The following is a 16,434-nucleotide window of genomic DNA, read 5'->3' as shown; positions in this document are numbered from 1 at the left end:
GTGAAGGTTATGTTGTTTAGGGTAGCATCCTGAATATGTCCCCCCCCCAAAAAATCTAAGTTTGTCTAACTCTAAATCTATTTTTAAAAACATGCTGAACAATGTGGGAGCTCATCTGCTCATGACCTATCTCTCTCTCTCGGGTAACAAACACTTATCTAATGTACTCACATGACAAAAATGTGCCTATTATTAATCACTTTGTAACGATCCAAACAGTTGTCCACGACAAAAAAATGCTCACTGGTACCCTAGTTAATAGAAGGACCCATTTAGAGGTGTGGCCCATGCCTAGAAACTGACGTATTGAGAATGTGCTCAGTGCCAGCAGCCAGCGCTGGAGGGGGACATGAGCCTATAAAACATCTCGAGCCCGCTCTAACTTCCTTACAGGCGGTGCTCTTTCAGACCGGGTTTACTTCCTCCAGTCTCCCTCGCTTCTCTCTTCCTTAACTCATTGTTGGATTACTTATCTAGATCAGTAAACATGGCAACGCTGAGAGCTCTGAGAAAATTCTGCCAGCAATCTAAGCATCAAGTGTGCAGTCTACATATGTCCGCATCAAGGTATGTATTAACATTGAGATATCAAATAGATTGTTTATCTGTCTTGGAGGACTATGATAGGTTACTTTCTTTCGATATGAAAAATGCTTCTTCTTTTTGGAAGGTAGCCTATCCGGTATTTTCTCCTTGTCAATGATATTTAACGCTCGACACTTTCCCTTATGTTTGTTTTCTATGCTGTACACTGTTACCCGATGTCTCTGGGGATACAACGTTTCTGGTTGTGCTTTGATGACAACGTTATGTAACATTTTAAATGATACATTGTAGCGAAGAGCGATATTGAAGCAATGATCTTCGTAATGCGCCCCCTATCGTTATGCCGGTATCACTGCAATTCTGCATGGCTGATGAAATCGCACAGAACACTTGCATTGTGTGTATTGTAGGCAGGCAAGTTCCCAATGGGGGAACGTTGTCACCAACCAAAGTGATCAGTATTCTCATGTCCTGTGTGTTTAAAACAGGCTTTTGCAGACTATTCTGTGCTGTAACTGTTTGCCTAAATGTATTCGATTAATTCCAAGAACCCCTGTTTTATTTGAGGCATGCCTTAATGCAGCACGTTCCTTATGGCAAAGTAATGTTCCGCACAGTCACCCAGAAACATAAACCACGTGTGACTATGCACATGATTTACATCACAACTGATTTAGCCCCTTTTAATCTAGCGGGAGATGAGTCTCTTTTGGAGCATGCATGATGCATGATGCATTTGAGTAGTAGGTTATGGTCAACATAGGACAGTATTTTTTTTAAACCCTTTACACTAGTTTATAAAACCATAACAACACAGACCATGTATACTTGAGTTACATGTATACTACAAGTTATATGAAGGCAAACCTGTTGGGCAAGGATACTCAACTCTTACCCTAGAGGTCTGGAGCCTGCTGGTTTTCTGTTCTACCTGATAATGAATTGCACACACCTGGTGTCACAGGTCTAAATCAGTCACTGACTAGAGGGGAACAATGAAAACATGCAGCGTTGAGTTTGAGGGCTGTAGGGGCTACATTTCAAACTTGCATCAAGACAAAGCCCATACTTGGGAACAGAGTTTGCACAGCCTTGCTGATCCATCCATAACTGGGAAACATGTTAAAACACATTGGCTTGGCTTCTAGTTCAAAGCTAACAATCTTAATTATTTGCGGCTGCTGAAAATCCTTTCCCTATCATGGTACTGGTACTATGTGAAGTAGAACTGGTCTGGGAGGAAAGGCAGCTAAGTGAGAAAAGTATATGCATTTTTGTGAAAGGTGTATTCTTTGGGTAGAAGTTAAGGCCTATTGAGTCCGCTCTGCATTTGCAGTTCTCCAATTGCTTGTGATGACCACTCATGTACTTTATCCTGTCAGAGGTTAACAACTCATTAACATTGTCAGTTGTCAACCGTTTGCTGAGAACTCAACACATTTCCAATAAGGTTGTCCAAAAATACTTAGTCTAAAACATTATGTTCATGCTCTGTGTGCGTGTTGGAAGCTGGGCAGTGGGGGTGTTGTTGCCAAATGTCATGCCCTAGTGGAGTCTCCTCCAAGACCTGCTATCCTGCCCCCATAGAAGATTTGAATGTGTCTATGGGTCTTTAATTACTAGTGGCAGAATCAAGGGATGGTTACATCACTGTGGACGGCTCATTACTCCTCAGTTATTACTCCTCTGTGTGCATGCTATTACATAAGCACTGCTATCTAGTTTAACACATTGGACATGAATGTGAATAGAGCAGCATTCAGGTTTCATATTCACCCACTCTACACTCCACCCTAAGGCCAACCAGTTGACTTGAAGCCCGGGGTTTCCAATAAGTTTCTTAAATAGCCTGAACCACATTGTAACTCATGTCTTGCTATTTTTAGCCGCCATACTCCTCATGCATGGGTAACCCAGGAGCCCTGTACTTGGTGTGACTGTACTTGGCCATCGCTGGCTTATGGCGGCACTCCTTGCTGGTTGAATGCCATGCACTCTCACTTTGGGATCGACAACTAGTCTGCAGGACTATAAGTCACGTACCCACCACAGTGTATACTTTCCCCTGACTGTTTACATGTTCTGCTGTCCTTTAACATCTGCCTCCTATTCTAAAGACAGGAAGCTGTGGTCATCTCAGGCAGGAAGTTGGCCCGTCAGATCCGGGAGGAGGCCAGGGCCGATGTAGAACAGTGGGTCTCCACTGGCAACAGAAGACCCCACCTGAGCGTGGTCCTTGTGGGAGATAATGTAGCCAGTCACTCCTACGTCCTGAATAAGACCCGGGCTGCAGCTGATGTTGGTATGTAAACACACACACTCAATACTTTACTTACCTGTGCTGAAGCTGAACTCTACACAGCAGTGTACATACATCAGCTTGACTTGTGCATACATGACTTTGAAACTATTTTATGAGTTCTATGACTCTTCAGTGTGGCTTTCTAATTCCCTTTTTCTTCCTGGTCACCATTCATCTATGGCACTGCTCATATTCGTTGGGGATATAATGGGCTCATAATTCCTCTCTCTTTTTCTTCTCTGCAGGTATCAGCAGTGAGACCATCCTGAAGCCCTCCTGTATCGCTGAGGATGAACTCATGGACCTGATCTACAAACTCAACACAGACCACCGGGTGGATGGCCTGCTGGTGCAGCTGCCTCTGCCAGGTAAGTAGTGGCTTTAGAGCGAGGTGGCGAGGCATTGCTTTGGAAAGGGCCTATGGAAAGGGACATGGAAGGAATGACAGTTTGAAGCTGTTGTTATGAGTATTTATGGCTATTATGGGCATATCCTTGAATGATTTGGCCTATTTACTGGACAACATCCATGTATATGCTGACTTGTAACCATCACTCTCATTGTCTTCTCACAGAACACATTGACGAGCGGCGCATCTGTAATGCTGTGTCCCCCGACAAGGATGTGGACGGCTTCCATGTGGTCAATGTAGGCCGCATGTGCCTGGACCAGTCCACCATGCTGCCCGCCACTCCCTGGGGAGTCTGGGAAATCATCAAACGCACAGGTGAGGTAGTGGGAGGAATCTCTCACCTCCCTCTGTTATATGAATCGAATTAGACTCCTCCCCATAACAATGTCAACTCTGTCACTGACTGTTTATCTCCGGTTCCCAGGAATTCCTACCCTTGGAAAGAATGTTGTGGTAGCGGGACGCTCCAAGAATGTGGGCATGCCCATTGCCATGTTGCTGCACTCGGATGGACGCCATGAGAGGCCAGGGGGTGAGTAATGATGTCAGGATAACTAGGGCCAACAGTAATAGGGTGTATGTAAAGGTAGATTAACAATGGTTAATAGAGACAATACAGGGCTTTCTCTTAAAGTTTAAATATTGAAGTTGAAAGGGAATTTGTGGATCATGGCCCTGGCATTTACTTCTTTTTTGGTTCTGCAGGTGATGCCACGGTCACTATCTCTCACCGTTACACACCAAAGGAACAGCTCTGTCAGCACACAAGAATTGCAGACATCATTGTTGCTGCTGCAGGTATGGATCCTCTCCTCCTACTGAAGATATATCTTTACCTTGTCTAATACCTGTCTCTCTTATTCTGCATATTTGTAAACATATTCCTGTAAGTTTATAGAGCTATTTTTGTATCTCTTGAGGAGGTTGCCTTGGGTGGGTCTCTTATAAACTGATCTCTCTAAACCCTCTCCTAATCTCAGGGATTCCAAACCTCATCACCGCAGACATGATCAAAGAAGGAGCAGTCGTTATTGATGTTGGAATAAACAGAGTGCATGACCATGTGACTGGCAAGGACAGACTTGTAGGGGACGTGGATTTTGAAGGTAGGAGTTTCTAATCTAGACAGACTTCACAATTTGTCTTATTTTACATTTATCCTGACACCTACTGTGTTCTCACACACATTTTCTTTCCAACACTCACCCTTTATCTCTCCATGTGTAGGTGTGAGACAAAAGGCTAGCTTCATTACCCCAGTGCCTGGAGGAGTAGGACCCATGACAGTGGCCATGCTTATGAAGAACACAATCAAGGCAGCTAAGAACCTCCTGCTGACTCCCGCTGAGAGGATCTGCATGGTAGCCTCTTCATAACAGGCCATACCTGACTCCATCAAGTGACACATTCCATCCCGCCACCCCTTCCCTTTTTTAATCTGAGCAACTCGGCGAACTCCACTGCACACAGACACAGATCGAAACATGATTGCTTTAGGATTCTCAACTTGCTGGTACCTTCCACTTTCATAATCTCCACCCGCCATTTCAGACTATTACCATTTCAGACTAATACAACTCAGCCATTCAGCTACACACAAGCTATACGCCTTGCAAAAGTATTCATCCCCCTTGGCGTTTTTCCTATTTTGTTGCATTACAACCTGTAATTTAAATGGATATTTATTTGGATTTCATGTAATGGACATACACAAAATAGTCCAAATATGGTAAAATGAAATTAAAAAAATAACTTGTTTAAAAAAATTCAAATGAATTAAAAACGGAAAAGTGGTGTATGCGTATGTATTCACCCCCTCTGCTATGAAGCACCTAAATAAGATCTGGTGCTACCAATTACCTTCAGAAGTCACATAATTTGTTAAATAAAGTCCACCTGTGTGCAATCTAAGTGTCACATGATCTGTCACATGATCTCAGTATATATACACCTGTTCTGAAAGGCCCCAGAGTCTGCAACACCACTAAGCAAGGCATACCACCAAGCAAGCGGCACCATGAAGACCAAGGAGCGCTCCGAACAGGTCAGGGACAAAGTTGTAGAGAAGTACAGATCAGGGTTGTGTTATAAAACATGTCTGAAACATTGAACATCCCAAGGAGCACCATAAAATCCATTATTAAAAAATTGAACGAATATGGCACCACAACAAACCTGCCAAGAGAGGGCCGCCCACCAAAACTCACAGACCAGGAAAGGAGGGCATTAATCAGAGAGGCAACAAAGAGACCAAAGATAACCCTGAAGGAGCTGCAAAGCTCCACAGCGGAGATTGGAGTATCAGTCCACTTAAAGCCGTACACTCCACAGAGCTGGACTTTATGGAAGAGTGGCCAGAGAAAAGCCATTGCTTAAAGAAAAAAAATAAGCAAACACGTTAGGTGTTTGCCAAAAGGCATGTGGGAGACTCCCTAAAGATATGGAAGAAGGTACTCTGGGCAGATGAGACTAAAATGTTGCTTTTGGCCATCAAGGAAAATGGTATGTCTGGCGCAAACCCAACACCTCTCATAACCCCGAGAACACCATCCCCACAGTGAAGCATGGTGGTGGCAGCATCATGTTGTGGGGATGTTTTTCCATCGGCAAGGACTGGGAAACTGGTCAGAATTGAAGGAATGATGGATGGCACTAAATGCAGGGAAATTCGAGGGAAACCTGTTTCAGTCTTCCAGAGATTTGAGACTGGGACGGAGGTTCACCTTCCAGCAGGACAATGACCCTAAGCATACTGCTAAAGCAACACTTGAGTGGTTTAAGGGGAAACATTTAAATGTCTTGGAATGGCCTAGTCAAAGCCCAGACCTCAATCCAATTGAGAATCTGTGGTATGACTTAAAGATTGCTGTACACCAGTGGAACCCATCCAACTTGAAGTTTTGCCTTGAAGAATGGGCAAAAATCCCAGTGGCTAGATGTGCCAAGCTTATAGAGACATACCCCAAGAGACTTGCAGCTGTAATTGCTGCAAAAGGTGGCTCTACAAAGTATTGACTTTGGGGGGGTGACCAGTTATGCTTGCTCAAGTTCAGTTTTTTTTTGGTCTTATTTCTTGTTTGTTTCAACAACAACAAAATATTTTGCATCTTCAAAATGGTAGGCATGTTGTGTAAATCAAATGATACAAACCACCCCCCCCAAAAAATAATTCCAGGTTGTAAGGCAACAAAAATAGGAAAAATGCCAAGGGGATAAATACTTTCGCAAGCCACTGTATTATTTTTTTTAATGTACTTTCTATGAGACCTTTTGGTTTTAGGTGAATTTGAACTACCTGTTTGTTTATTTCTCTGCGTTCATTTGTCAAATATGTTAAAAGCATTCAAAAGTGCAAGAGAGACCGGCAAGAAAGGCAGTTATGTCTATCTCCACAATACCCTTTAGATCACACAAGCACTGTGAGTTAAGAGGATTAAGGGCTAGAGTTATGAAATGTCAGAAAAAAACGAGTCCGTTAAACACACCATAAGCTTGACATTTACAGTGTTTCAAAAAGACCTTTGTAAATATAATTTTTAAATAAAATGTTATTGCAAATGGATGGACTTCATTACTGTATTGCCATGTTGTGGTTGTTTTTTGGGGGGTGAACAGGTGCTTATAGCATAGCTCTGCAACAGACACACATCAGTCTTACTATGATAGGTCATCTCTATTGTAAAGATTTACAAGTAGGCCGTTATATTTCCATTGTATAGGAATGATACAAAATATCACATCATCCAATAATTTTAACCCTCTATTTCAACCCTTAGAGGAGGTGATCGTTTTGAGTATGATATAAATCTTTATTTTATATCAGTCCTATTAATAAGAAAAAATAACAATATTCTGACAATGATTAGCCAAAATACTCTGTCCATATTATAGGAGGCTCATAAAATTATATGATCAGTGTGCAGGAGGACCGTAATCGGAAGCAGACATACTTACCAAAGTTCCGGAAAAGCATCGTGGAATAAAAACATTTGCACAATACAATTTTTTTTTGGAGTGGACATGTTTTGTATTTCTCCATTTATTTCTAGAAACATCGGCAATTTTTTAGATACATACGACTAATTGATTGACCTAACGTTAGCATATACCGCGTACATTTTCGACTATGGGGCGCAGTAGATCGCGCGACAGTTCCGCCGATACGAGCACGAAGACGTTCCTCTTCATCCTCGTCCAGCAGCAGTGCAAGTCCGACCCCTTTAAAGAAAGCCTCACATTCCCTCAGCAAGAGCCAAAGTTTTCGTCACTCGATTATTAAATCATCATTAGTAGTAGTAGGCATGTAACGTTAAACAGTCACACTGGAATGTGTATAGCTGCTATTAGCAACGCTGATACAAAAAGGAGCCACTCTGTAGTGTATTGGGTTGTTCAAAAACAGTCCGTGGGAAGCCAGAAGTTGAATACAATTCCATTTCAACTTACTAGGACGGTTGGTCATTAAAACGGGGGAATTTTAGTCAAACTATCTAAAGGAACGTATTATTAAACGGACTTTCCAAACGTCGGTATGTTGTAGACCCACTTCCTCTCTGCTTACCTGATGTCAAAATAAAAGTACCCCACAAGTTATACCATTTATTGCGCACGTACAGGACTTTATTTTGAATGAGGTATGAAGCGAGGAAGTGGGTGTACACACGCTAATTTCTAACCGACGTAGAATTCAATGCAATTCAACTTCGTGTTCAACAATGTGTAGTGCTTCAGACAATGCACATCCTCACACAGACATATCTATTATCTAATGTGTCAGAGAATATGGTAATGAAATGCATTTTATTATCAATGCCGACAATGTACCTTTGTTATACCTTTGCTTCAGATGGGAAAAGGAAGGGGAAAAAAGAAAAGTTCCTCATCTTCCTTGTCAAGCTCTTCTTCATCCTCATCATCCGCAAGTGATGAAAAGGCCAAGAGGAAGGAAAAAAGGAAAAAATTCAAGAAGTTAAAGAAAAGAAAGTTGAAGAAAGATGAAATTGGAGGAGAAAAAAAATAAGTTAAAACAATTGGAAGAAAGAAGAGCATCCCTGCTTGTAGATTTGATGCCCCCTCCAGCCCTTCCTGGAGTTGTGGCAGAGTGGTGATAGCACAGAAGATCACGAACCAGGTATGGTCAATGAAATCATTTGGGAATTTGCGCCAGCAGTTGAGTTTACACTTGTAGCTGTCTCACGTGTTCGAATTTTATGAATCACATGCGCCGAATAGAACAGGTGTAGACCTTACAGTGAAATGCTTACTTACGAGCCCCTAACCAACAATGCCGTTTCAAAAAATATGGATAAGAATAAGAAATAAAAGTAACAAGTAATTAAAGAGCAGCAGTAAAATAACAATAGCGAGACTATTTATACAGGGGGGGTGCGCACCGGTTGGTTGAGGTAATATGTGCATGTATGTTATTAAACAGAGAGTAGCAGTGGTGTAACGGGGGGGGCGGCAATGCAACTAGTCTGGGTAGCCATTTGACTAGATCAGGGGTGTCAAACTCATTCCACGGAGGGCCTAGTGTCTGCAGGTTTTTGGTTTTTCCTTTCAATAAAGCCCTAGACAACCAGGTGTGGGGAGTTCCTAACTAATTAGTGATGTTAATTCATCAATCAAGTACAAGGGAGGAGCGAAAACCCGCAGACACTCGGCCCTCCGTGGAATGAGTTTGACACCTGTGGACTAGATGTTCAGGAGTCTTATGGCTTGGGGGTAGAAGCTGTTAAGAAGCCTCAAGGCTGTCATAGTGCCAGCCTCCGTCTGCGGTGGTATGTAAACAGCTATAGACCACACTACCTCAGGCGAGCAATAGAATTTTGTCTTATGTTGTCAATGATTGGATGTTTCTTTGTTACCTAGCTCAACAAGGAATGGAAAATGAAACCAGACATAAAGCTGAGCAGATGGATCTTTTGTTTTGTCCATTCTTTAGCAATGACAGGTGAGCAGAAAGCCAGGCTATCCACCAAGAGGCCCCTAACGAAGGAGGAGTATGAGGCTAAGCAGAGTGTCATCCGCAGGGTGGTAGATCCTGAGACTGTACGCACCAGGTACACCAACGCTATAGACAACATGAATGTTCCCAAGGCATCTATGGCTCAGTAGTTTCTCTCTATTCCTATATGGGCTGGGTTTGTGCTGGTTTTTATTCCTTGTGTAAGGGGAGAAGGAGAGATCATTGAGGAGATTGTCAGTAAAGAGAGACACAAAGAGATCAACAAGGTAAATGGAAATCCATCAAAGGCCACATAGCTGTGTGTGCTTTTGGGGGTTAAAATATGTTGTCCTCTACCCCCCAAAAATGCCTACCTAACATTCACCCTCCAATCTTGTCACAGCAAGCCACAAAGGGAGACGGAAACTCCTTTCAGAAGAAACTAGGATTGAACATGTAGAGGATCACCCCTGATGCCAAGGTTATGGTAGAAAGGAGACATTTATACTATTCTGTCTAGATAGGACAGGAGAATAAAACTCCAGTGAATGTTTGGCTGTGACATGATCACTATGTGTCTCCAAAATGAAAGTGAAAAACAACCCTTTCTGTGCATATCTATGACTGTACTGTGGCTCAATCATATGATGTTTGGTCACACTTTAAATTAAGTTTGGCCAGACTTTACATTTAATTGCTCAAATTAAATGTAATAACATTTAGATTTTACTTGACCAGCATCCTTTCATCACAATTCACTTTGGACTTTCTCTGAATGCATCAGAACGGCCATGACGGCCTGACTGTCAATGTTTTATTATTCAATTCCATTATACATGCATTCAAACTGAACCCAAAAACCCAAGTCAGCTGTGTAATGCTGTTTACGTTATAGTTTTTTACCATGTACACTGAACAAAAATATAAATGCAACATGTAAAGTACTGGTCCTGTGTTTCATGTGCTGAAATACAAGATCCCCAAAATGGTCCATATGCACAAAAAGCTTATTTCGCTCAAATGTTATGCAAAAATTTGATTACATCCCTGTTCGTGAGCATTTTGTCCTTTGTCAAGATAATCCATCCACCTGACAGGTGTGGCATATCAAGAAGCTGATTAAACAGCATGATCATTGCACAGGTGGGAACAATAAAAGGCCACTCTAAAATGTGCAGTTTTGAGGGAGCATGCAATTGGCCTGCTGACTGCAGGAATGTCCACCAAAACTGTTGCCAGATAATTTAATGTTAATTTCTCTACCATAAGCCGCCTCCAATGTCATTTTAGATAATTTGGCAGTACTTCCAACCAGCCTCACAACCGCAGACCACATATAACCATGCCAGCCCAGGACCGCCACATCCGGCTTCTTAACCTGTGGGGTCGTCAGTAATAAAGCGACTTTTGTGGGGAAAAACTCATTCTGATTGGCTGGGCCCCTGCCCAATCATGTGAAATCCATAGATTAGAGTCTAAAGAATGTATTTCAATTGACTGATTTACTTATAAACTCAGCAAAAAAAGAAACGCCCCTTTTTCAGGACCCTGTCTTTCAAAGATAATTCGTAAAAATCCAAATAACTTCACAGATCTTCATTGTAAAGGGTTTAAACACTGTTTCCCATGCTTGTTCAATGAACCATAAACAATTAATGAACATGCACCTGTGGAACGGTCGTTAAGACACTAACAGCTTACAGACGGTAGGCAATTAAGGTCACAGTTATGAATACATAGGACACTAAAGAAGCCTTTCTACTGACTCTGAAAAATACCAAAAGAAAGATGCCCAGGGTCCCTGCTCATCTGCGTGAATGTGCCTTAGGCATGCTGCAAGGGGTCATGAGGACTGCAGATGTGGGCAGGGCAATAAATTGCAATGTCCGTACTGTGAGACGCCTAAGACAGTGCTACAGGGAGACAGGACGGACAGCTGATTGTCCTCGCAGTGGCAGACCACGTGTAACAACACCTGCACACGATCGGTACATCGGAACATCACACCTGCGGGACAGGTACAGGATGGCAACAACAACTGCCCGAGTTGCACCAGGAACGCACAATCCCTCCATCAGTGCTCAGACTGTCCGCAATTGGCTGAGAGAGGCTGGACTGAGGGCTTGTAGGCCTGTTGTAAGGCAGGTCCTCACCAGATATCCCCGGCAACGACATCGCCTATGGGCACAAACCCACCGTCGCTGGACCAGACAGGACTGGCAAAAAGTGTTCTTCACTGACGAGTCGCGGTTTTGTCTCACCAGGGGTGATGGTTGGATTTGCGTTTATCGTCGAAGGAATGAGCGTTACACCGAGGCCTGTACTCTGGAGCGGGATCGATGTGGAGGTCCGTCATGGTCTGGGGCGGTGTGTCACAGCATCATCGGACTGAGCTTGTTGTCATTGCATGCAATCTCAATACTGTGCGTTATAGGGAAGACATCCTCCTCCCTCGTGTGGTACCCTTCCTGCAGGCTCATCCTGACATGACCCTCCAGCGTGACAATGCCACCAGCCATAATGCTCATTCTGTGCGTGATTTCCTGCAAGACAGGAATGTCAGTGTTCTGCCATGGCCAGTGAAGAGCCTGGATCTCAATCTCATTGAGCACGTCTGTGACCTGTTGGATCGGAGGGTGGGGGCTAGGGCCATTTCCCCCAGAAATGTCCGGGAACTTGCAGGTGCCTTGGTGGAAGGGTGGGGTAACATCTCACAGCAAGAACTGGCAAATCTGGTGCAGTCCATGAGGAGGAGATGCACTGCAGTACTTAATGCAGCTGGTGGCCACACCAGATACTGACTGTTACTTTAGATTTTGACCCCCCCTTTGTTCAGGGACACATTATTCAATTTCTGTTAGTCACATCTGTGGAACTTGTTCAGTTTATGTCTCAGTTGTTGAATCTTATGTTCATACAAATATTTACACATGTTAAGTTTGATAAAAAATAAACACAGTTGACAGTAGGAGGACGGTTCTTTTTTTTGCTGAGTTTATGAACTAACTCATTAAAATCTTTGAAATTATTGCATGTTGCGTTTATATTTTTGCTCAGTATAATAGTATTTTTGGGGGGGATAATTATCCTTGACCATTGCTGTGTGCATCGGATATTTACTATTTCAGTTACAGGTTAAAAACCTAATCTTACACCTGCCATTAAAAGAATGTTGAGACAAGAACCCACACATTTCATTTCTGTTCTTCATACTTACTTTATACACTGTACATGGAAACACAAAGAATGGGTAAAATAACTGTCTAAAACTTCAGAGTAATACAACGTATGTTGATACTGTATATAGCCAAGGTATTGGGACATTTTTACAGCCAGGTAAGGTCATTTTGATGTGATCAAATTCAGTCAGCATTGCCATTTCAATAAGCGTGAGATGAAACATTTTTAAGTGCAGAGTGGAGGCTTGATATGATACGGGTGCAAGTAGTTTTATTTGTAATATATTCCTATGTACATTTATACTATTTCCCTGTCGATACAACCAAGCAGACATAAAAGTCATACCAACGTCTCATTGGTAAATAATGGTCCTTTTCAGTGACCATACAGCAAATCCTACTGGAGGATTATTCCAGAGGCAGAACAGGGAAACAGCAAATTTAAGGCAAAAAGGGAAATGTACTGTAAGGCCTCTGGTAATATCTGCATTTGCCAGTAGGATAACTATGGGGATTGTCTTTGTGTAGAGGTGTCTGAGTTTAACTGATGATTGCACAGATCTACCTTTACATTCTCCAGGTGTCAATGTCCAGTTGACTGATACAGTATCTCTGGAGCAGGATGATGCTTTAAAGAGCAGCCATGTAATAATTGTTAGAAGGGTGTATGTTTTCTTTTAGCTGGATGTGCTAAACTGTCTTATCCAATTTCACTGTCAGGATGCACAGAAAGACTCAGTGTTATCTACAGAGAAATCCATGTGGGTTGCCCTTAGAGTTATGTGCTACTTAAAGAAAAGGTAACCATATCATATGAACAGTGACTTGTAGCCTACTACAGTATCAGTTACAACTGCATTGCTTTACCACACAAGCCCCTCCAGCTCAACTGACTGGATATTTACCATGCCTGTTGCATGTTTGTGTATTTGGGGCAATGCTTTCAGAGTCACCCTGGAATGTGCCTATAGTCAGAAATTGAACAGGAATAGCATGATCTCATATATGTATGAGATTAATTGGTGGTTAACTAAGGATTCTAGAACATTGGGTTCACAATAGCCTCATTCAAACCTTGTGCTAACATGCGAGTTTTATGATTTGATCAATATGATCCAATCACTATCTGATCAAGGTTTGTCGCTTCTAGATATTGTATTACAATGAGGGAGTTCTGTTAACCTGAGCTTCGGTGCACTGGTCTATGGCCCGTGAAGTGAACGGGCAAATGCGATGAGGGAGGAGCGCCCTTCTAAAAATTGAACAGTAATCTGCGCAGCTCGGCCATGTTGTCAACAAGGAAGCATGCTGTATCATCCAGAAACATACAGCTCTTTTTCCTTAAATATATGTTCAAATTTTCGAACTAGTTTTCATTGGGAAGGCAATCACAATCACAAAGCAATCACTTTTGCATGCGAAAACACAGAATCCTACTCATTACTTCACGTGCCTTATCTAGCCTAGGCTAAACTTCTGTTTTGAGCAGACTGCAAACTGTAAACCTGGCCAGATAATTGAATCTCATCAATGGCTGCATTTACACAGGCAGCCCAATTCTGAAAAAGATCTGATGTCATTGGTCAAAAGACTAATTAGTGTATTTTTTGTTGTTGAATTGGGCTGCCTGTCTAAACGCAGCCAAAGTGCCTCATCCTGACACCGTGTTCGCATTGTGAACAGATTAGCTGGTGCCTCCCTGTATGCAAAATATTTGACAGCTATTCTTTCAAAAAAGAAAATATATATTTTAAGACAATTACTGATGCCATAAATCAACCGTGCTACCTGTCAATATTTTGAGGCCGTTATAACGATAATTTAACACGATTATTTGACCATCCAGATCTGTTTACCCTTGATTGATATACAGACACAATGTGTGCCTAACTACCTACGGAGGTGATCAGGAAGGTCTGATGACAATCAGATCACAATCAGAATGTGAACAAGATCAGGACAAAGTGTGAATGTTAGTGCCAGCTTGGCTGTGTTTGCACAGGCAGCCCACTTCTGATCTTTTTTTTTATACTAATTGGTCTTTTGACCAATTAGATCAGCTCTTTTTCCCTTAATTGGCCAAAAGATCAGAATGGGTCTGCCTGTGTAAATACAGCAGTATAAATAGGGCTATAGACAGTCTGGTGCCTCATTCATTCCCTACCAGAGCAATCTGTTTGGATTGAGACGACCCCACTTCACCATGATGGTCCTCCCTCCCCATACATCCCTCACACAGTCTTCCTTATTTTCCCAGGATCACGCAAGAAATGTAATTACAGTTCAACCAAGATGCCATTTGTCTAAACAATTTTCTATGATCATGTTTATACTCATATGTCTCAAAACACACGGCACCAAGACATTCTGTTTCTCTACTTCTGCATGTGCCTGCTTAACTGATTGTCGATGCATTGTGGCATTCTTTCTCTATGGTGGATCTGCTGCTGTGGCATGTGTGTGGGTAATATTGAACCTTTTCAATTGTCATTGGTCGATTACTGTTATAGTTCTACACAGGTTTGAAACAAGTACAAATAATTTGAATGATAAACTCACGGTCAATCATCTTAAATTATTAAATCAACATTATTGAACAAATCTGAACTCTATGTTCCTATTTTCCAAAGCATATTTTTTACATTATCTACAATCTACAAATTGTTCATCGGAGGCTTCAACAAATGACTCCCAATTGAACCTAAATAGTATTGTCTATGTGCATAATCATCCAGTGCCTTATTTACAGCTTAGGAAGTGATTGTATTTCATATTTTCTAAATATATCGTACTGTGCTTTCGGAAAGTATTCAGACCCCTGGACTTTTTACACATTGTTACGTTACAGCCTTTTTCTAAAATTGAATAAATTGTTTTTTTCTCGTCATCAATCTACACACAATATCCCGTAATGACAAAGCAAAAACAGGTTGTGTGTGCAAATGTATTATAAATAAAAAAACGAAATATAAAATGTACATTATTTACAAGTATTCAGACCCTTTACTCAGTACTTTGTTAAAGCACCTTTGGCAGCGACTACAGCCTTGAGTCTTCTTGGGTATGGCACTACACGCTTGGCACACCTGTATTTGGGGAGTTTCTCCCATTCTCCTCTGCAGATCCTCTCAAGCTCTGTCAGGTTGGATGGGGAGTGTTGTTGCACAGCTATCTTCAGGTCTCTCCTGTTGGAAGGTTAACCTTCACCCCAATCTGAGGTCCTGAGCGCTCTGGAGCAGGTTTTCATCAAGGATCTCTCTGTACTTTGCTCCGTTCATCTTTCCCTCGATCCTGACTAGTCTCCCAGTCCCTGCCGCTGAAAAACATCCCCACAGCATGATGCTGCCACCACCATTCTTCACCGTAGGGATGGTGCCAGGATTCCTTCAGATGTGACCTTTGGCATTTAGGCCAAAGAGTTCAATCTTGGTTTCATCAGACCAGGGAATCTTGATTCTCATGGTCTGAGAGTCCTTTAGGTGCCTTTTTTCAAACTCCAAGCAGGCTGTCCTGTGCTTTTTACTGAAGAGTGGCTTCCATCTGGCCACTCTACCATAAAGGCCTGATTGGTAGAGTGCTGCAGAGATGGTTGTCCTTCTAGAAGGTTCTCCCACCTCCACAGAGGAACTCTAGAGCTCTGTCAGAGTGACCATTGGGTTCTTGTTCACCTTCTTGACCAAGGCCCTTCTCCCTCGATTGCTCAGTTTGGCCGGGCGGCCAGCTCTAGGGAGTGTCTTGGTGGTTCCAAACGTCTTCCATTTAAGAATGATGATGGAGGCCACTGTGTTCTTGGGGACCTTCAATGCTGCAGACATTTTTTTGTACCCATCCCCAGATTTGTGCCTCGACACAATCCTGTCTCGGAGCTCTACAGACAATTCCTTCGACCTCATGGCTTGGTTTTTGCTCTGCCATGCACTGTGGGAACTTATATATGTTCCTTTCCAAATCATGTCCAATCAATTGAATTTATAGGTGGACTCCAAGTTGTAGAAACATCTCAAGGATGAGCAATGGAAAACGGATGCACCTGAGCTGATGGCAAAGG

The 16,434-nt window shown here is 42.4% G+C and overlaps 1 protein-coding gene and 1 pseudogene across 1 annotated transcript; both read left to right on the top strand.

Annotated features, from left to right (window-relative positions):
* The first annotated feature begins 336 nt into the window (after window positions 1-336).
* Window positions 337-4,965, top strand: LOC120054770 (bifunctional methylenetetrahydrofolate dehydrogenase/cyclohydrolase, mitochondrial-like). Its single transcript, XM_039002362.1, has 8 exons — window positions 337-567; window positions 2,664-2,848; window positions 3,094-3,216; window positions 3,423-3,575; window positions 3,685-3,792; window positions 3,966-4,058; window positions 4,241-4,366; window positions 4,488-4,965. The coding sequence occupies exons 1-8, from the start codon at window positions 488-490 to the stop codon at window positions 4,634-4,636; spliced, it is 1,017 nt and encodes a 338-aa protein (XP_038858290.1). The 5' UTR covers window positions 337-487; the 3' UTR covers window positions 4,637-4,965.
* A 3,141-nt stretch (window positions 4,966-8,106) lies between these two features.
* LOC120051234 lies at window positions 8,107-10,316 on the top strand (annotated as a pseudogene).
* The last annotated feature ends 6,118 nt before the right edge of the window (window positions 10,317-16,434 follow it).

This window comes from Salvelinus namaycush, chromosome 1, assembly GCF_016432855.1.
Source record: "Salvelinus namaycush isolate Seneca chromosome 1, SaNama_1.0, whole genome shotgun sequence".
In the NCBI taxonomy this organism is placed as follows: domain Eukaryota; kingdom Metazoa; phylum Chordata; class Actinopteri; order Salmoniformes; family Salmonidae; genus Salvelinus; species Salvelinus namaycush.
The sequence above is the reverse complement of the archived record's forward strand: the minus strand, read 5'-3'. Positions and strand labels throughout refer to the sequence as shown.